This window comes from Gordionus sp. m RMFG-2023, chromosome 4, assembly GCF_954871325.1.
Source record: "Gordionus sp. m RMFG-2023 chromosome 4, tfGorSpeb1-WG-v2, whole genome shotgun sequence".
Lineage (NCBI taxonomy): Eukaryota > Metazoa > Nematomorpha > Gordioida > Chordodea > Parachordodidae > Gordionus > Gordionus sp. m RMFG-2023.
In genome coordinates, this window is record NC_088778.1 from 22,056,799 (window position 1) to 22,080,141 (window position 23,343).

General features: G+C 27.1%; 1 protein-coding gene across 1 annotated transcript; it reads left to right on the forward strand.

The window, feature by feature from the left end:
* The first annotated feature begins 484 nt into the window (after positions 1-484).
* LOC135927979 (putative uncharacterized protein DDB_G0282133) lies at positions 485-22,608 on the forward strand. Its single transcript, XM_065464277.1, has 7 exons — positions 485-535; positions 637-865; positions 8,472-10,529; positions 18,974-19,171; positions 20,707-20,780; positions 21,012-21,057; positions 21,324-22,608. Exons 2-7 carry the CDS (start codon positions 662-664, stop codon positions 21,378-21,380), a joined length of 2,637 nt encoding a protein of 878 aa, XP_065320349.1. The 5' UTR covers positions 485-535; positions 637-661; the 3' UTR covers positions 21,381-22,608.
* Positions 22,609-23,343: the final 735 nt, after the last annotated feature.

The following is a 23,343-nucleotide window of genomic DNA, read 5'->3' on the forward strand; positions in this document are numbered from 1 at the left end:
GGAGGGTTTACTCCGAGAATAAAAAGAAATCCTCGTTTTATTGGTTAAGACATTTATCCGACACAGTGTTGTAGTCCTAAAATTTGTATTTGCCAAATCTAGAGGTTTACCTATTATTTTGGTTAAAATTTTAATAGGGTCATTTTTAAAAATCGAACCAAATCAGATCGCTTAACAAGACTATTCCCCATAACAAATGTGAAGGTCTGCTTGACATTTTCTAAACATTTCATACCAAAAAGTTAACAAAAAAAATAAGACCGTATAATTTAATATAGTATTTTTAATTTGTAAAGTTATAGAAATTAGCATTAACCTATTTTGCATTGATTTTAGATGATACCAGAGTGTTTTCTGTTTTTCTTCAACATTACTTATCCAAATTTATTTATATGTATAAAAATAGATTATTTTTTATTATACTTAAAATTATCAAACCAATTTCCATTTTTTAAGATAATAAATTTATTTGAGATATATTTGTCAGACATTCATATTTCCTTAATTTTGACCAAGAGCAAAATAACCATCTAAAGTAATTGTTATTGTTTACAACACGTCGCATTATGTTTTTAAAATCATTCCTTATTTATATTTCTGAAAGATATTTTAACTTAAAATTTAAATAATTTTTAGATCGTTATTTTTAAATTGGGAAATTATGTGTGCAAAAAGAATATCATACAGTAAAGATGAATTACTTTTCTTAGATCCAAAATTGGATTTAAGTTGTTTGAGTGACCACGATTTCAAAAATCTTTGCGAAAAAGATATTTTTATAGCCAAGTTGTATATACCTGAGCGTATCAAAAAGAAGGCAAACAATTATAACATGAAAACTATGGCTATACAGTCTCTGCCTAAGGTAATCTTTAAAAAAAAATTATACTTATAAATAAATTTTATGATATTAAGGAAAGTATTTGAATTAACCCATAATTATATAAGTTTCACCAAACAAAAATGAATTTTTTTAGTAGTTCTGATTGTAAAATGACAGGCATTTATTTTTATAAATTTAATTAACATACATAATACAAGCATAATTTTAAGTTATGATAACTTTGTTAATATCAATAATTTATAAGTGCAAATATCAGAGATGCATATACAATTTTTTTAATATTTATAATTTTATAACTAATTTTTAAATTATACTAATAAAAGAAATTGGGGGGGGGGGGGTTTACAGAACCTTCTTTTCTTATTTGCTTTAAAATATATACTGTAATTTATAAATATATAATCTTTAGTTGAGCATAGTATCAGATTTTTTTTTAAAATCTAGTCCCTTAAAAATTTTTTTTTATAACTATGAGTCCAAACTCGGTTTTTTCCAGTGAGATTTTCACACAGCCCAGCCCTAAATTCAAAATATTAAAACCAGTTTATCCAGGTCTTTCTAAGTTTAAAACAATTGCATAAAAAATTTTTATTGAAAACATGCAATGAAAACAACACAAGTAATTTTAAAAGACCATTTTAGCCTTTTTCCTGAAACTTTTTTTACATCCTGCATCATGAGTGAAGAAATTTTTAAAACATCTTATTTATTTTAGATAAGCTGATATAAAAATATAGCTTTTAAGTGTTAAAAGGCATTATTTTTTACTATAATGTAGAAATAAGCTACAATAAAGTTTGCTACAATGACCTCTAATAAACTAAAGGTATGTTAACTTGTAAACTTTTTAAATAAAGAAGAAAAAATTAACATTATAGATGAATCATTTAATCCATTGAATAAAAATTTAAAAAAATATATAAAATGAAATATATTTGTCATAAAACAGTGTGTTTCATATATGATTGCCAAATAAAAGATTCTAATAATAATAATATTATCAATATATTAAATTTTGTGTTAAATAGAAATCCCTTGCTTAAATCCATTATTTTGAAAAATGTAAAGTATCTGATAATAATTTGAGAATGATGGGAAATATAATGAAATTTGAAATTGTAATTGAAAAATACTAGGAAAATAAAATAGTATAAGATGAAAATACCTGACTAATATTTTGAGAATGATAGGAGTATATTTAAAACGGTAAATTTAAAAGTAAGAGATAAATAAAATAGTACAATTCGCAAAAAATTACAAATATTGCTTATATTTTAATAAAATATATATTTTATTTTTTGGGAAAGAATTAAAACTTTAAAATTAGGTCTGGTTTGCTCATGTCTGACTTGTAGACTCAGATTGAACCAATGCAGGACTCTAGATTATTGTCTAAAAATTTCATTTTTATATGATGGTTAATTATGTGTATTGGCCACAAATATTGGTTGGAAATGGTCGGGTAGTTTCATACCAAATCGATAAGTTTTTGGCTTGAACTTTTTAATTTTTATAAAATTTGGTGTACTAAGAGTACATCATTAGAAAGTATTGCATCCAAAATATTATCCTCCTAATTCTGATAGTTTCTGAGTTATCAATGGAAATTACTTTTTTTCAAAAAATGCATGATTTTTTGAAATTGACATAAGTTAAAAGATATTTATGCTAAGAATAAAAATTAGGTGTCATTTTGTAATTCTATTAAAAGCCTTTTAATACAAATTAAAGTTTATTTAAAAAGAATGTTGCAATTTTAAATTATGATATAAATTATGAACCTGAAGGCTCTAGGTCTTTTGCTCTCTGAATTTTTTTGGATTTAATATTTTTTTATTCACTTACATTATATCTATTTGTAAAAAAATTGGGGCAGCCTTGAATTTTTGGTTGCAATTTAAAATAATATATTTTTCAAAAATAGATGGCGCTTTTATATAAAATAAAGCGTTTTTGAATTATTATTTTTCTAAATTTTTTTTAATTTTTAAACATAAATAATAAGATTTTCCAGCATTAATATCGTGAAATAATATTAAGTCTCTATTGATATACTTATTCTTATTACTATTGATCACTTGTAAAAATCGTTGTTTTTATAATAAACGAAAAAATTCCTTAAGATAGATTCTGATATCTCCTACAAGAATATATAATAATTAATTGTTGAAAGATAAAAACCAGTTTTCAAGCACCTGCTATTAATTAATTTTTGTTTTCCAGAGTTGTATACAAATGATAATAATAATATAATGATAACAAATTACAATATCCTAATTTATCTAAAAATAAAAAATCATTTGTTGACCATTCTACCCCCCTGGAGCGTGAATAAAATAAAATTGGACTCAACGCTACATATCATATGACAATTCCAAAATCATCTTGGAACAAATAGGGATTCTTATGGGAACTATCTCAATAAAAAAAGTTGATATTATTAAATTTTATTATTGCTGTGATAATGTTAGTAGGCTATTTATTACCAGGAGAAAAAGATTCAAATCTCAATGAAAAAGGTGAACGAGTGAACACACAAAACAGTTCATTTTTAATAATATAAAAGAAATATATAATCATTTTAAGGCAGAATTCTAACATAGCATTCGGATTTTCAAAATTTGCTAGCTTATGACCCAAAAAATAGATATTAGCAGGGGCTAGCAAAACATAGTGTATGCCTTTGTAGCATACACCAGAATATTAAACTTTTGATTTTAAGTATGATTTTACAATGACTGACTAAAAATGATGAGGAATACTAACAACTTATAGAAATATTACAGGTAGAATGATTTGCAATTCCCCATTACCCACCTGTTATATTGGTTACTGCAAAGAGTGCCCTGGTCCTGCACTCTTAAAAAATGCATTGAAAAATTATTTATAAAAATGATATCACTCTTGTTATGTTTTGATGGAACAACGTTGGAGATTATTTCTCAATCTTCAGGCGAATTTATTAATTATTTTTTCGATAAAATGTATCATCACGTTCCTTTATTTGCCAACAACAAAGTTCATTTATTTTTATATTGCCCGACAGGAAGTTCAGAGTCATTGTACAACTTCATAAGTTACGTTGCATCCATTCTCATATATTATAAAATAGTAGATCAAATAAACAGCCTAAGCTTTGAGGTAATATCGGAATCCTTAATTTATAATGTTTCATTACATTTATTCCAATCGCATTTGATTTATTTAAAAAAAAATTACTTCTCTGATAGTTTAGCAGCATAATATAAATTGAAAAGGCTTCAAAAATTGAAATCGATTTTGGTGTTTAAGCAGAATGACATTTTTTGTTACAGCAGATTGTAAAAGTGCTTGCGATGATATAGGTGGCACAGTAAAAAGGTTATCTTACAAGGCAAGCTTACAATGACTTTATGGTCAAATATTACACATTTACTATGCGGAAAAGCATATAAAAGAAATAAAATTCTCTTATGCCACCATACAATAATATGAGGAAGAAGAGATAAGGCTAAGTGAGAGATATGTAATTGGGTCATTTCCATGTCAAATCGATCAAAAAACGAGATTTCGGACCACCATCTATAAAATGAACGAAACTTGGCATGATAGTTATTTATGGTCTATATTTTAGTAAAATAAAATTCTAGAGTGCTAGCTCAACCAGATTCAAAGATACACACCTACAAAGTCAAAAATCGCGCAAGGCATGATTCCATTAAATCTTGTTTTTTTTAAAAAAAATACTTGATACAGAGTTGCAAATTTTATTTTTTATCTTTAAAATTTTACATTGGAAAATATTAGGGCTGTTCCGATATTAAATATCGGATCGGATCGGTACCGATATTTAGCGTTTTCCGAAAATATCGGATCGGGCCGATACTGCTGTGTTTCAACACTGTTTATAATTTATATTATCCTTTGTTTGCACGATATAACTTGTTTATCATTTACAGGCTGTGCCGATCCACATATTTTTCACCGATCCGATCCGATATTTTCCGATATTGCTTCAAAACCGATCCGATACCGATCGATATTTATACTGATTTTTAATCACCCCTGTTTAAACCAAATGTAATTAAGTAATCAATATTTTTTATGCTGAATATTATTAAATTTTTTTATTTCTTAATAATATATCCATTTTATGTTGGTATGAATTATAAAATTGTAATATTTAATATATAAAATTATAATATATTAGATTTTTTAATAAATATGAGAGCCTCTATATTTTCTGGGGATAAACTTCTACGATATGGAGGACTATCTATATCTCCTGCCATACTGAAGGCAGACTCGGATGATTCCGCAGATAACGCATTTTGCAAAATTATCTTTGTCTTTTGTAAAATATTTCCATAATTCAGACTATATTTAAAAAAATTCTTTTATTTAAAGTATAAATAAAAAAATTGGCGTTATTTAAAAAGATTTAAAATAAATAAAACTTTGGGTGTTTCTTTCAATTTTTATAAAAAAAACTTTTAAAATGCTATAAATCTATTTTAAAAAAGAAATAAAATTTAAAAAAATTATTTAGAAAATATTATAATAATGTAAAATAAATATACATAACATAAAATAAAATATCAAAAAAAGAAAAGTAAATAGATCAAATCGGGTTTTTGCAGGTATCGGCCGGATCCGACATTTTCGGAAAACGATAAATATCGGTACCGATTCGATCCGATATTTAATATCATCACAGCTCTAATCATTTATATTTTTCTCTTTGTTTGCACAATATTCGAATATTACCATTTATATTTATCTTTGTACTTATACCGAGCCTGTTTTTTATCCTCAAAAATGGTTCTAGCTAGTTTTCGAGATGGATAAGGATGAAATTAATATTTTTTTTATTTATTACTATTAGAAAAAAGGGGACTATATAAAGACCTCGAAAAACGAATTGTGGGATTAAAAATTCTACTTATTTTTTTGTCCTAGTTACTGGGATTCTATCATGAAGGTAATATCCAAATCCGGTCCCCCTGTCCCCATTATCGACCATCCCGGACCCTCGAACCCCGTCAATATCTTCCCTTCCCTGACGGTGGGACCCGTCTGTCCAACTCTAACCGATCCGATCTTTTTTTTTATTTTATTTTATGTTATGTATATTTATTTTACATTATTATATTATTTCTAAATAATTTTTTTAAATCTTGTTTCTTTTTTAAAATAGATTTATAGTATTTTTAAAAGTTTTTTTTTATAAAAATAGAAAGGAACACCCAATGTTTTATTTATTTATAATCTTTTTAAATAACGCCAATTTTTTTATTTATACTTTAAATAAAGAATTTTTTTAAATATGGTATCTGAATTATAGATATATTTTACAAAAAACAAAGATAATTTTGCAAAATGCGTTTAAAGCACTAGTTATACTCAATGTATTTCTTTATTTTAACACCAAACAATATACTTTTATTAAATAATTTTTAAATATAACGCCATCTATATTACATTTTTTATTTATAAAAATAATAAAAATTGTAATAAAATTAAAAAAATTTTTTTTGATCAAAGTGTCGTAAATGATACATTTTATAATATAATGTCAATCAATTTTTATGTATATACATATATTTGTTTATCTATTGTATATAATTAAAGAAATGTCAGTCATTTTTTTATATTAGAGATCGATATATATTGTTGATTTTTTTGATAAAGAATCACTTTTTTTAATTTTTATAACACTTTTTGACTTTTGAATTTTTACTTTTATGAATTTGATGAATATTTGACTTAATAAAGATATATATCCAAGTTTCAGTTCCGTGTTTCCTTTATTTTATAAGTCTGAATTTAGCTCTTTAATTCGGTAGTTTTCTTTCTGTGTTTATTCTTATTTTAGCTAAAAAGTAATTTTCTAAGATTCTTTCTGAATTTAGGAAATAATATCTCAATCGAAAATTCGCTTGACATTAGTTGGCAAATCTGATAATGCAGCCTCTTTGGTCTTGTCTTATCCTGGTCACGGCACCAACTGTCAAAAATAAGCTTAACGTTAACTATATGAAAAAATGAGACTAAATTCTAAAATAAGAATAAACACAGAAAGAAAACTACCGAATTAAAGAGCTAAATTCAGAATTATAAAATAAAGGAAACACGGAACTGAAACTTGGATATATATCTTTATTAAGTCAAATATTCATCAAATTCATAAAAGTAAAAATTCAAAAGTCAAAAAGTGTTATAAAAATTAAAAAAAGTGATTCTTTATCAAAAAATCAACAATATATATCGATCTCTAATATAAAAAAATGACTGACATTTCTTTAATTATATACAATAGATAAACAAATATATGTATATATATAAAAATTGACATTATATTATAAAATGTATCATTTACGACATAAAGGTAATAAACATTTCTAACGAATATCAACACACAACTCTTCTCAACAACGTTAATTTTTATTTTTACTGTATACAAGAAAACACTTGGAATTTTTTAATCTTTTTTTGATCCAATGTAATTTTAAGGGCTATAAGATGATATATAATTTGTAACTACTTGTATTTAAAGATTTAGAAATCACGCATGTCTAGATTTTCTACTTTGAAGGCGTATATCTTTGGATATGGTTAAGCTACTTTAAAATTTTGATTTTAATAATTTAAAAAAATGCATGCCAAGTTTCATTCATTTTTGAGATGGTTGTCTGAAACATTGATTGATTTGTAATAGAATGACCAAATATATCTAAATACCTGTGATAAAAAATTATTGCAGTGTTTCCAATTGGTTTAACTAAGCTCAATACTAAAATATATTTGAATTTGTAGATATTTATTATAGAGAATATAGTTAATTCATATGGTCGTTTGATTGAGGAATCTGTTAATCGATGAAATTAGAGGATATTGTATATGTAAAAACGATGGTGGTTAGGATTTGTGCATTAGAGATGTAATGAGAATTAATTTCCATCACTCTAAAGCACCAGCAAATTATTTTGTTTATTCAGCGACATCTGGTCTTCTTTTCATCCCAAAGAATAATATTTTAAAAATAATGAGCCCATCAACGGTGACTGGGCATACCTAAAATTTATCGCAAAACTAAATTATGCGTCAAAAATACTTAATTTACCGAAAAACTGAAAATAGGTAATATCTTTCATGAATTTTAAATTCAAAAATTCGGAAAGCGAAACATCTGGATCTTTCAGGTTCAAAATTTATAATGGAAATAAAAACCGCAAAATATTATTTACAAATACTTAATATTTACTAAAAGGCTTTTAATAGAGTTACAAAATGTAATATAAATTTTATTTTTTGCATCATTAATTTTTAACTTATCTCAATTTTAAAAAAATCTTAATTTTCAATAAAAGGTCATTTTTGGCCCTTTTGACCATTAATTTCTTTGTAATCATGAGCACTAGGAGGCTAAAATTTTGGATTCAATGCCTTCTAATGTTGCTCTCTCAGTATGCAAAATTTTATCAAAATTAAAAAGGTCTGGCCGAACAGTTATCGATTTGGTATGAAATTATTCTATCTTGATAGGAATACAGGCTAATATGGAGATACCGTAAATATGGGTGCATCTCTTTAAAATACTAAAATTTAAAATGATAATGATAGTTTTCATATTTATTTTTATAAATAGTCTGAAGGTTCGCCTCAATCTTACTCATATCCCCCCAGGTTTAAAGATGATATGTTGCACTCTTCGGATAATTTTAGACACTGGCCTAACAATGAAAATGAGTCATTCAACCCAATGCGTCATAAATCATTTTCTGCTACTCAAAAGTTCAACAATAAATCTGAAATTATCAACTCATTTCAGGAAAGTCATGTTTATAGAGAAGGTATTAATCAATTTACTCACAATAGTAATAACATTAATAACACCGGTGCAAGATATCAAGGTCCTAGAAACAATTTCCATCCAGATTTTAATAGGAATAAACGGTTTTCACCAGCTCAGCCTGCCTCTCACAATTCTGGGATCCTTAATAATCACCAGATGAATAATGCGTTGGTTAGTGGCAACAATCAAGGGACAGACTTTATCAATCGGCGAAGGAATATATCGGAGACACTTGATTATAATCAAAACATTTACGCAGCCAAAAGAGACAATCATTCAAAATATAATCAAGCTCAAAATCAACCGATTTACCACGATACACCATCTTATTACGAATATAATCCTCCTAAAATCAACGAAAACAATTCTTTGGGGTTAGATGGACCCGAGAGAATTATTAAGGACAGTTCCAAAACTTCTTTTAATTCTAATCTTAAAAAGCAAATATCTCTAAATGAGAGGTTTTCAACATATTCCCCACGGGAGAATTTAGCCGCGTTCAATGAAAACGATCACCTTTCCCTTAATATGAATCACCACAGAGACGCCGTTAACAAGGAATCTGCCGATCCAAATTATCCCAATTACGATGTCAAAAGGAATTATCATTTTGGATTGCTAGAGAATGACGTTATTTTAAATCCGCGGTCTGTTGCTCTTTCAGGGAAAGGTAATGAAACATTGCATCAAAGAAACGAGTTTCAACCTTATAACTCTACCGACATTAATTTTGATTACGATCAACATCAAAAGCAGGTCATTAATGCTGAGAAAGGCTCTAATTCCAATCATTTTAACGATAAAATAAGAAACAACCTTGATTTTGGTGATCTACCCCTTAAGCCCAGTTATTCTCACCCTAGTAGCCACTCAACCCCTCAAAGTCTATCAAGACCCAATATAATTTTAGACCAAAGTATCAATCAAAATGCTAACCTCAAGCCGTGCCCGATTACCCCTCAGCGTCTTTATAGTACCCCCATAACCTCTCCTCGTCTGGAAGAAACTAAGGCTGATCTTGATTATAATAGTTTGAGAGATAGTCTTAGTAAGGAGATCGAACCTTCGATAAGCAACTGCAATTTCCACTCGAATGTCGACGTGATTCACAATAATAAAAGCGTCCAAAATATTCAGGATGCGGCGCATAAATCTACCATAACTGAATATTTACGTGCACGAACTCCTAACCCTTCGAGAGACAATTTTTACATTGCAATCGATCCTAATGACAATCTCAATGTTACCCTTAAGTTGTACAGAATAACCGATTTCGGTTATAGTCCTGTCCTCAATCAAACCGGTTTGCCAGAATTACCTCTCTTCTACGGATCAGAATTACTCTTTTTGCTTATTCAAGGGGTCTTAACGCCTGATTGCCGCCTTGAAAATGTAGTCACTCAACAATTCACGTTGTTAAACGAGGTTTTGTCTTTGAAACAGGCTAGGGCTGTTATCGATGACTCGTCCGTGTCAGACGCGAAACTGAGTGCTATTCTCCCGACAGATTTTGAAAATTACGCTATTATGCTGAAACAATTTTCGAAAGAAACGGATACAATTTTAGGAAATTTCAATTTAGAGAAAGGGGAGATTGGTCTGAAAAAGAACGACAAACAAAGTAAAACCGAATCTTGGGTTAACGCTCAATCAGTTGATAATGATAATGTAGCAATATCGAATCAAATCTTAGACTCACTACCTGTCAAGGGTGGCAATAAAACAAAGGGTAAAAAGGATAAAAACAAAAAAGGGGATGATTTAAAAGTTAATACTGGCAGGTTCGAACCCACTGGAAAGGACGTCAAAGGCATCAATTCAAAGAAACAATCGCAAGTGAAAGACAAGAAGGTTTAAATAAACAAAATTACCAAATTAGTGATATATTTTATTTCTTTAAAATAGCCAAAATATTTGAAAAAATTAATTTTAACATTTTATTGTAAATATTATGGGTCTATTTAGTATTTAATAATAATTAAAGATTCTTTTGATAATTGTAGCTTCATTATAAAGGAGACCCGGTTGAATAGCAAGGACTTTGTTCTACATTTAAAAAAATGTCAATAGTATGGGAAGATACAATAGGAGTCATTATTAATATAATTCGCATGCGACCATACTGAACATCTTATACATTAAATCCATTCTTCTCCTTTCATGCTTTTCTTTTTTATTTTGATTAAATTTATTTTGATGTTTTTATTTCTGCCCTTTTTATTTGCTAATTCATCTTTTGCCACTCAGCCCCGGGTAGTGGTCGACTTTATATCGCTATAAAGGTTTTTCTATATAAGCGAAGAGCATGAAAACAAGTTTAATTTGGCGGTTATAACTTATGGAATATAAGTAAACAACCGCAAATTATTTTTTTTAGGAATAAGGTAAAAAATTTTTTACCAAAAAACACTCCTTCCCTTCTCCAAAAAAATAATCCTAGATACCAGATAGGTAAAGAAATGCATATTGATAAATTTTCAAATGTCTAGCTTTTAGGATTAATAAGTTATAAACATTTTCCATTTCACCCCGTTTGCCATCCATCCCTGGCCTCTCTTAATGGAGTAATAGCTATAAATAGGCCAATTTGGTTTGATCTACAGACATAGCATATGTGCCTATGAAGATTTACTAAGCATCGGGGTGCGAGTTAATATTTCTGTTTTAGCTATATTCAAGAAAAACCCCGAAGCTGAGTTGTTAGCTTTCGCTTATAATTAGTAGGCTAAAAATCGAACAATTAATTCAAATAAACTTTTCATATATTTTTTCGCTATACAATAGACCCTAGACCCAGGGTGTCATTCAATAGCTTCGACTTTTACAAATTTAATCTTATATTATATTATTAATATGGAATAATTGACGTTATTCAATTCCTCTATAATATTTTTAATTTTTTAGAGAAAAAAAAGGTTAACAAAAGACCATAGTAATTATTAAATCTGACCTTGCCACTTTATCTTTTATTTTATTCCAGGCGAGATTAACCAGGGGTATAATCGAAATAAAAATTCTAAGAAACTCTTATGAAAAAAAATAAAAATAATTATCCTTTATAACTTATGCCAAAAACAAAAATCGATATAAATACCAAATTTTATTTATATAAAATAATTTAATTTATTTTTGCTTTAAAATATTATATTAGTTTGGTTTATGTAATAAGGAGGTATAGAAAATGGAGAAAAAGTGGATTATTTTTATTTATTGAATAAATCGATAAAGAATTTCTTTCAAAATTTTTTTTACAAATAATGCTACAAAGTGCAAAGTCAAGTTGTTCCTTCTCTTTTACGATTTCTGAACTTATTAAAACTTTTTTTGGATATCCTATTTTTTTTAGAATATTTCGATTGTAAGTTTTTATTATATCTCACTAACTATTTTCTTCATCGACTTTAGCGATTGTAGTGTTGTTAAACGGCTCAATTTGAGTCGATTTTTAAAAACGGTTAACACAATATTTTATCCAGAGAAATATTATGCAAGCCTAAAGATTTTGCTCATAGATGGCACATAGGATTAAATATCTATTGGTGAAATCTCGACGCTTAGGTAATATTTTCCTGGCTACAATGTTGATTTAGCCGTTTTTAAAAACCGGCTCAAATCGAGCCGTTTAACAATACTAAGCGATTGTATAGGCTAAAACTATAAAGAGTATTGAATATTTTTGGGTAGGGCTTATGTGGTACTCATTTTTACTATATTACACTTAGAGATGGTTAGTCCGTACCAATATCAGAGACTGAGTAAACCGGTGATTTCATTGTAAAAACTGAACCGGACCGATTTTAGTATTATACACTCAAGATTAATATGTTTAGTTCATACATTTGAGATTTGGTAAATATACAGCCTTGTGTTTTCCTGTATTCCATTCAGAAACTATTTTATAAGACGATGCATGCCTCCTCTGAGGCGGTTTATATTTTAATAAATATGAGTTACTAAGCTTATTTCTTGGTGCGTGCAGCTTCATTTTTGTCGAGATTAAAATGATATGGTTATAAATATGCATATCTCTGAATTGCCACATAAGTAAATTTTTAATGCTTAATATCTTGGAGTTAAAAATAATTTATAAAAATATGTTAAGGCAAATAGCATCGGCAAATAAAATAAGTCATGTTGTAGATCGGTTTTCAACAATTTTTTGCCGCCCACCCAAACAAATTCTTGATTAGCCAATTCTGACGCCTCCTCATAAAATTTTGTTTTATAATAAGTTTTAATGTTATATCGATATTCCAAAATGTTTATGCATAAAAAATTAGCTACAATCTAGTGCCAATTCTAAGATATACACATTTATAAAGAGATTATGTAATATCGGTACACATAATTAATTTAGGAACTCATATATATTAACATAAAATTACTGCCTCAAGACTAGACCTGTGCGCCGTCAGCTCTCGCCGGTTGCTCGAAATTTTCTCCACCCTGTAAAACCCGCAAATTAAAATGGGCTGTCGCCATTTTTTTGTTACGGCGGCAGGGCGTATAACTTTAATTTAATTATATTTATATGTTAAATTTTTTTTATTTATAAATTTACATTAAAATCATGCATATATTTAATAATATATATATATATATATATAATGAAAATGAATAAGAACAAATAGGATCAAAAAATATTTTAGATCGTAGATGGCATTGAACCATGAATGGAGACTAGATTTGATTTACACATTGCTATTCAATATTATTTCTTATATTTGAATATTAAGATTAATAAAATATGAATTGTATTATTGGTATATAATAGTACTTAGTGATGTCAAATGGCATCCGATTTTTTAAAAATGGCTACCTCAATATTTTATCCAAAAAAATATTGCGTAACCCTTGAGATTTCGCGATAGCATGTCCAAACCTTTGTGCCGTCTATGAGCTAAATCTTCAGGCTTGCATTATATTTTTAGATAAAATATTGAGTTAGCTGTTTTTAGAAAGCGGCTCAAATCGAGTCGTTTATCTACACTAATAGTACTTATAGTTATGCACCAAATCAAATTAATATGAAAATTTAAAATTAAAATGGTCTACCTGTTGACGCAGCATATTAATTATGCCAGAAAGTATCCGTAGTGTCAGCAAAAGTCCTATAAATAATATGCTAAATAAAATAGAGAAAAAATCTTTAAAACTTTTTGAAAACTAATGGGATCTAGCTACGAACTATTCGCTAGAGAGCTATAGGATTTCTCTCCTCCCAAATGGGATCAACAATTAATTTAAGTTATTATTTCTTAGTGAAATGGAAACATTCTACAATTATACAAATCAATGAACCTAGATATCAATTGTCTAAAAGAAAAGCAAAAAAACTTGGATTAATTATAGAACTGCAAGTAATTTATTTTATATATAAATCTTAGATTAGCGACACTACTTGATTCGAGATCAAGATAAAATTGTTTCAGAATATTTAAATTCGATTTTACGACATCATTGCAATTTTTAATTAGACATTAAAACTTATAAAGCATCACAGAAATGCAGAGAATGAGATTCAAGTTGAAGATAATGCAAACATCCAACTCGCATATAGCCAAAATAGCAAACAATTACTTTCAAGCAACGACTATAATAAAACTAACAATCTAGAGCAAGATTGCCACATTTAGATGCGCTAACATTTCTGGAAAAGAAAGCGACTAAAACTTCCCGGGCTTACCAATTTAACTAGGATACTTTGTATATCTGTAACCAGTACACCTAGCGAAATGATCTTTTCCATCTCTGGATTAATACTCAATTCTAAAAGAATCTCTTTATGCCCCATCAATCCAAATAAAATAATATTTATTCACGGTAATAAAATTTAACTAAATTTGATTTTTAATTTATTTATATTTCTTACTTTATATTTTGTTTGCATTTCAAATTTATATATAAATTTGTTTTAATAAAAATTGATAGAATTTTACTGATGTTAACACACATTTACTATAAATGAGGCCTTACAACCCAAATCACAATCTAACCCTATTTACTAGTCATAGGATCGCTGATGCTCTATAGTAGAATGATATGTTTAATAACTTGGTGATTTTGATTTTTTTCGAATATATCCCATTACAGTCAAACCTGTCTAATTTAGGTTCTTGATAATTCTGGCAACTCCCTAATTTGATCAAAATTTTGAGTCCCAACCAAATTTATTAACTACAATGCCTTGATAAATTCTGTCTACTTTGAATAGTGGGCAAATTTTTAATTTTTGGTCCATTTTAGTAAGACCTATAAAAGTGGGCATTTGTTATTTATTCATTTATATTATAAAATTTTATCATCTTTTAAAACTTATTCATGTTAAATCACAAAATTAATTTAAAAAAACAAATATAACTAGTGTTGTGCAGATTCAATTCAAACATATTTGTTTGTAAATAAATTATTTAACTTGAAAAAATTGATAAGAATATTATTTTAACAATTTTTTACAAGTATCAAATTTGGTTAACATTGTAGTTTTCGTTAATTAAAAAAGCAGAAGTTATTAAATTTCTAAATCAACATTCTTTAAAGCGAATGTGCTAAAAGATTTAATACATATTTTTAAAGGAACTGTTCATAATTTTTATAAATGTAAAGAAATATTATCAAATCCCTGCCAAGTAAATAAATTATATTGTACCAAATAAACTAAGATAATAAAAATCTTGTACCCAACGGTGTCCAAATTAGACAGTGTTGATTGCTTTATTTTTAGCGGGTGATATTATAATTTAATCAACATGTGGATTTTTCATGTTATTAACCTATGAAATTATAAATATTTCATTACAGTAAAACTTACATTGTAGACGTTGATAAAGAATAATATTTAATCAAATATTATATACACTATTAAAAACGAAGCTGATTGAATAAGTGCTTGAAACATTCAATTAACTCATTAATGGTTAAGATTTTTCTAGTGGATAAATATGCTCAAATAAATATGATATTATAAAAAATCAGAATTATATAACACTATAAAATCAAAAAACAACAGAAATTTTTATTCCTATTTTGTAATTTATAATAAAAATAAGAAAATGTTTATATATTTGAAAATCCTTGAAACATTTAATATGAAGTGCGATTTGACATGTTTGGCACATATATCTTGAGTACGTATGGCAATATTTGCATCTACGTCTTTTTCCATCTATAATTTTGTATAAATAATGTCCAGATGAATCAGTAGGGTTTTCACTCTGTAATGCAAACTGGCTTGCGTGTCCTGTACTTATCGATTCGCGAATTTCCACGAATTTACCAAAGCTACATCGATAAAATTGGTGAATATTGGCCACCCCCTCTTATTTTTATTCTATATGTAGATGAGATTATCACACGCAGTTATAGTTTGTATTCATAAATCTAAAAGTATAAAAAATATTTTATTATAATAAAATTAATCTATTTACATAGTAAGTAATAAATAAACTAATATATTATGAATAGAAATAAATATTTAAATTAATAATTAAAAATGGATTTTGATTATTTATAAAAATAAATGGTTTTTTTAAGTATAACTTTTTTTAAAAAATTAAAACGCATTTTATCAGATTGGAAAGTTTTATAATATCGGCCGATAACCGATATTGTAAAAAGTTAAAATATAGGCCCGATCCAATTCGATAAATAATATTGGTACATCCTTAATATGTATATAAAATGAAATTTGTTTTATATATTGGTAGAAAATGTTTTATATTCATTTAGTTATTATATATTTAAAACTTAATTCATATTCGAACTAATTTAATTTTTTTAAAAACCTAGAAATATATATGGGCCATTCCACGTCAAATCGATCACGATTCGGCCGACCCCTTTTAAAATTGTTAAAAATTTCTGGAATTATTTAGATAGAGAGTGAGAAAGCCGTTTATTTTAGTTCGCTAGCACACCTGGTTCTCGAGATATAGGGGCTCAAAAGTGCAAAAATAAGCCACTTTGGAATCTGTAATATTTTTAAAATGCTTATATCTCAAAATCTATTTATAATAAAAAAAATCATAATATATCATTTTCTAGGTTAAAAAATTCTCTAATGGGCTAACAAAGAATAATAAATATTGGCATAGGCTTTTAACATCCTGCTTTACCTGTATTTTTTAGCAAAATAGTGAGTTGGTTTTCTAATTTTTTTTATTGCTTTTTATTAAGACACCTTTGCTAAATATATATACAATATCAAAACCTTGGCGACGCTATCGACTCCAAAAATTGATAAAAAATAGATGGCGCTTTATGAAATTACGGATTATGGTTAAAATTTTGCTGCTAACTTATCAATAACAAGATATTTTCACTTTTTATACTAAAATTTTTGATTTTCTATTAAATATACTAATTAACTGAGGTGCAGAGTGGGCATATGCATATTAGACACTTAATAATGTAACAAATTTCCAATAATAAATATCTTTCATATAATTTTTTTAATTTTTAAGATATCTACAATTTCATCGAATTTTTCATCATTTGATGAAGATAATTTAAAACTTTTTTTTACTCTAGATATTTTTTTCTTCAAATATTTCTTTTCACATTAGCGTTTTCTTTTAATGAGAAAATTCCCATTTGATTGTAGGGATTTATTAATGTTATTAATAGCCTCTTGATAAATTATATGAAGGGGAGAATCAATATCTACATTGTCATTTGAAGTATAAGGAATGTTTGCTAATTTTTGTCGCCATGAAGAGCATATTAACATATCTAAATTGAATGGTAAATTTTTTTGGGTCATCCAGGGTAGAATCTTTCTTAGATTCTCGCGATAATAAACATGTCTCTGTAGATTAAATGGGTTGCAACGTTTTAATACTTGGTACGTCCATCTGTGATATAGAATAAAATTTTAATTGATCTACACCTAGAATATATGTTTTTGCACTCTCCAAATCCAGATTGTTATTGGTAGACAGACGATAAAATTAATCTGAACGGACAGGTTAAAGTTATTTCGCAGAAAGAGAGATCTGTTTAAACAATTTATTTTGTAAAATATAATCGAATATATGCCTAATAAAATATTCGTTTTTACTGCAGCTGTTATATATTATCGAGCTAATAAGTCATTCGCTCGCTATAGTAGCAAAGTAGAGATCTAAAAAATGTAAAACATTTTAAGGATAGTGGGAGGGGGGGGGAGGACAGAACTGGGAAATTTTATCACAATTCTTATTAACGTATCAATATTTTCATTTTCCATAAGAATAATTTTTTTCAACCATTAACGCCATCTATTTTTTCTTCAATTTTTGATAAAATGTTTATTTCGGAAATGTCGATACCGTCGCCAAGGTTTTGACATCTTATATATTTATAAAAGGTGTCTAAATAAAAAGCAAAAAAAATAATTCGAAAACAAACTTACTATTTTGCTTAAAAATGCAGGTAAAGCAATTTTGGTAAACCGGATGTTAAAAGCCTATAATAACGCCAATATTTATTATTCTTTGTTAGCCCATTAGAGAATTCCTTTACCTACAAAATGATATATTATAATTTTTTTACTATAATAGTTTTTGAGATATAAGCATTTTAAAAATTTTACAGATTCCAAAGTGGCTCTTTTTTGTACCTTTGAGCCCCTATATCTCGAGAACCAGGTGTGCTAGCGAGCTAAAATAAACGGCTTTCTCACTCTTTTACCTATCTAAATAATTCCAGAAATTTTTAACAATTTTAAAAGGGGTCGGCCGAAAAAGTGCCTTTTTTGATCGATTTGACATGGAATATGGCCCATATCAAAAATTCTTTTCTTTTCTTGAACATACTTATCACATATATAATTATTTTTATCAAATATACGAATTATTTGATTTCTTTCTGATTGACATCTGTCCTCTACGCTTTTCTTTCATTCACTAAATCATCCACTAGGCTCACGTTCTACAACCTAACGTATACTTCGATTATATTCTTTTATTTTATAAATAAATTTGGACACTTCCAACTTTTAACCTTACTATTTTCTTTCCCATATATCGTCTCTCTCCTACGTGACCAAATCAACGTAATATACACGCTCTTATTTTAACAATAAGGAATATTGAATGTCTTCATCTATTGCATGCTACCACACTCCGGTTATTACAAGATTTAACTGTGTTTTTTTTGGTGAAACGAGAAAAACATTTGTGTCAAAAAAATTAGTATTTTTAATAATCAAATATCATTTTGTAAGCAAAGAATTTTAATCCTGCATTATATCATCAATCTAACTTATAGCAAGGTTTTATTTAAAAAAAATGTTACAATGTCAATTGAAAAAAAAGGTCGCCTTTAATACTCCACTTATTCAAAACGGTTCCGGCAACGTCAAATCTCATGACAAGAAAAATAAAAGCTCGCAAAACAGCGTTAAACCTACAGGTGTAGAAAATGCAAGACAAGACTCAAAACACGCATCAGACCTCTTAGTGCTCAATTCACCACAACTAAGTCATACAAAATACGAGACGGTAAAGCAAAAAGTATTTACGTTTAACCCACTCCATATTTACCGTTTATTTATTTGACAATCTTATAGCTATTTTTTAAATAAATACTCGCCTCTAAATATTAGGCCGAGTTTCATAAAAAATATTATGCTGAAATCTTTGCTTAATTTAATTATATAGATTCTTAAAATTGTGGGGGTTTTTAACCTATATGACCTCATGAGAGTTAAGTTTGTATCTTATATCTTTGTTTTATTTACAAGCAGGGAGATTAAATATTTTATTATCTTGAAATCACTTTTGTGTGTTATTATTTTTTATAAAATTAATAACCGGTGCCAAAATTTTAATATTAAATGTTGTCACCTGAGTTATGAAATTATATTTAGCTTTTTTTTCAGTATCATATTATACCCTGTGATTTATTTAAATCACATGCAAATCTAACTTTAAAGCTTAATACAAATAACTTGATTTGATTGTAATGGATAAAAATTTAAGATTTTTTAAGCACTCTTATTGATTTCTTATAGATGCCATAACCAAGGCTGTGTATTTGATGAATCAAATATAAAATGAAGATTTTTAAAATCCTGTTTTCGTATAAATTCTCAAGCCTGCTCAATTTCTTTCAAAGAAGAAGTTAAACTAAAAAATGTTAGTTACCCATATCTCTATGGGCAAAGCCCACATACATAAAATCGAAATCTGATATTTTTTGTGATATTAACCACTTTTCACCTATTTTATTTATTAAAATCAAAAGTTTATTATTATATCATATAAAATAGATTGGTTTTAACCGCCATATTAAAGCTGGTTTTTGTATTTATCTCAAGCTTCATCAAATTTACTATTCATACAATGTTCTCCTTGATATTTGGTATCTAACAATATGCAATTTTGTAAGCATATGCATTAAGATCGTTTTTTGTTATTTGGAACATTTTTTTTTAAAAGATTCTTAAGGAGAAAATATTGAATCATGGCACGATTATATTGTTTATTGTAATTATTGTCTTTTTTTTCTTTATGTAAAATACATAATTTAATATATTATATGCTTTCAGATTTTGCATATTTTATGCTTGTTCTATATAATATGATTGGTTAATTGCCATTCAATTATGAGGTTTACCTTGTTAGACCATTTGCCTCTAATCCTCTTTCTCCATTTTAAGATTTTGAGTATCATCGTTGGTGCCACCCATTATTTTTTGTTCTTTATGATTCTATGAACTTCATTATTCACATGGTTATGATTCTAAAGTGTTCAAATCTCGATATGTTGTATTTGATTACCTGATTATTAAATATTTATTTTTTACGTAATCATCTCATTTTTCTATTAAAGCTAATTTTTTATTATTACTTTGGCTGATAACGTATTATATTGCGTATATGATTATTAAGAGCATTAACACCAATCACACTAAGGACTTCAACAAAAAACTGGCCAATAGGCCTATCGTAAAAAAACATTTTAAACCCTTTGATCTTCACTAGCTACAAATTATATACCGCCCTTTAGTTATTATTTTTTTAAAAAAATTAATTTTTTTTAAAAGAGTCATCAATTATCGAATGAACTTTTGCACGTGACTCCCACTTTAACTGATAATGACGTATTTCTGGACAATAAGTATAAAAAAAATTTTTTTAAAATATATTCTAGAAAAAGTAATTAAGAAGAGTTGGTATAAACTTGGTTTATAACATTTTCCTTTTAGCATTTATGATTTCTTGAGAATCGTTATAATTGGGTAATACTGTAATATAGAAATTTAAGAAATAGAAGGAATTAATTCAATGTAAATGGAAAAAATAAGAAACAAAATTTTTTTTTTATTAAAACCTATAAACACAAATACAGAGATTCTAACCTTCAATCAATGGCTGGCGATACCAATGATGGATGGGTATAAAATCATTTTTTTAATCATTAATCATACATATTTTAATATAATTAGTTTCATTTATTAAACGTTTTTGGATAAATATTTTTAATTTGCCATTAATTTTTAGGTTTTTGAACTTTTTAAATTTCTACAAGTAAAATGAAAGGGCTAATAGTATAAAAAGATCTCTATTTGAAGTAAGTCTGGTCTACATAAATTTTAAAATATACTATCATGCATTATTATATTTATTACGCATAATTTTACATAAATTATATAAATAAAAGCAAAAAATTCCGAAGAAAATAAAGTACAAGAAGAAAAAAAAAAGCGAGATTGAATAATCCTAAAAGCGAGATTGATTAGTCCTAAAAAAAGGAATGAATGGCGATTTAATTTGTATTTCTTAAAATACTTTAGTTTATCACGACATGATTTATAAAATAATCGAATATTAGTAAAGCTATTAAAGCAACCTTGATCAATTCAAAGAATAAAATGCGCAATTTCCGTAAATACTAATTATCATTTTAGGTGTTCGATCATAACCTGAAATCGTTTTTTAAAATTGTTTTTAAAATACACATGATTGTTTTTTTTTCATGAAAATTTTAATAATTCTTGTTATATAGTAATATAACCAAATAACTTGTTACCTAACAATAAAATATTATATTTATTACTGGTTTTTTAGCAAAATGACCAAAAATGAACATGTAACAACTTAATTTTTTGACTAAACAATATTGTACATTATTTTATCCATCTAACTCGAGCCCAATTTCACCATATAGAGGGTCTAGAAAGTCGATTTAAGTAGAAAATGCATTAGATGCTATGATTAAATGTATTATACATTAAGTATTTACACCCCCCCCCCCCCCACCTCCATTTTGATGTTGGCAGCGACATTACATTTTATTTTAAATTGTGGAAAATCTTAAAATTGACAAAAAATATTACCATATTACTCCCCTTTATTTATTATTAAATAATTTTGTTATCGCTTTTTTTAAAAAAATACCATTATTCGCTGATAGAATTCAATTTTGATTTGTATTTCTTTTAAAATATCCTTTTTATTCCAAAACACACAATTAATTTAACAAAAATTGATGTAGATATATATTTGACATTTTAATTTTTTTTAGCATATGATCACTTATTCTAACATCATTATTAATATTAATTTTTTTTAAATAAGAATTTGTTTTTATATACATAAAATATAATTATCTGATTCAGTTCTGATCTCTACGATGCACATATATTCTTGTGAAAAGATCTGGCGGATGTAGTGTGCACTTTTGAACCCCACCCTTCCACGTTAACTATCAACTTAATTTTTTTATGAATAATTTTTATACGCATAACTAATTACATATAGTAAAAAACTTCTTATAAAATGATCCCTTGTTAGGGAAGTGGTCATTATAGCAAACAGTTTTGCAATATATTTAAATTGTTGAACTAGTTACATTTAAACGTTTAACTTTACATCTAGAGTAATTTTTATGTTCCATATAGTTTGTATGATAAAAGTTGTAGATTTTTATATTCCATTTTTTAAAAGGCAAATAGATTATATGAATAATATTATAATTTTTTCTCTTCTTTTAATCAAATGTTTTAATTTTTTTTATAATCGATTTATATTATATATTATTGTATAGATATAAATAATAAATAATATATATATAATTCTATATTAAAATAAATCATAATATTTCAATCTAAAAACATAGCAAATTAATATTTGTACTTAAATTATTTCATCAATTGAGTTATTTATTTTTTAGATTGACTATTATCATCAAAGCATTCATTCATTTTATCAATTTCATTGCCGTCTGCTTTGTTTCTTCTTTGTTTGGCTCCTTATCATCAGGACTATCGTCAAAAAACATTAATTGTTCATCATTGCCTTTGTAAGTTGTGATATTTTCATAATTTTTCAATGTGATGCCGATATGATTATTTTCAAGTGTGACCTCTTGTTTTTGAGAATTTTATGGTCATTTTACGATTCTTTTCCTGCCATTTCGTTGATGTGAATTGAGGGCGGACATAAGGATTTCTCATTTGTTGTTAGCTTTGAATAAATAGTCCTTCAATCCTTTCTTCTCCTTTGTCAAAATATTTATATCAGAATCATTGGTTGGATTATTGGAAGTAGCATTATTAGAATTATTGAATATATCGCTGATCGCCAAAAACCTTAATATTTTTCTGGTAGGGTTTTCGGCCAGGTTTGAAAAAATTTTTTGAATTGAGGATGCGCAGCAAATTTCCACGGTTCCTCATTAT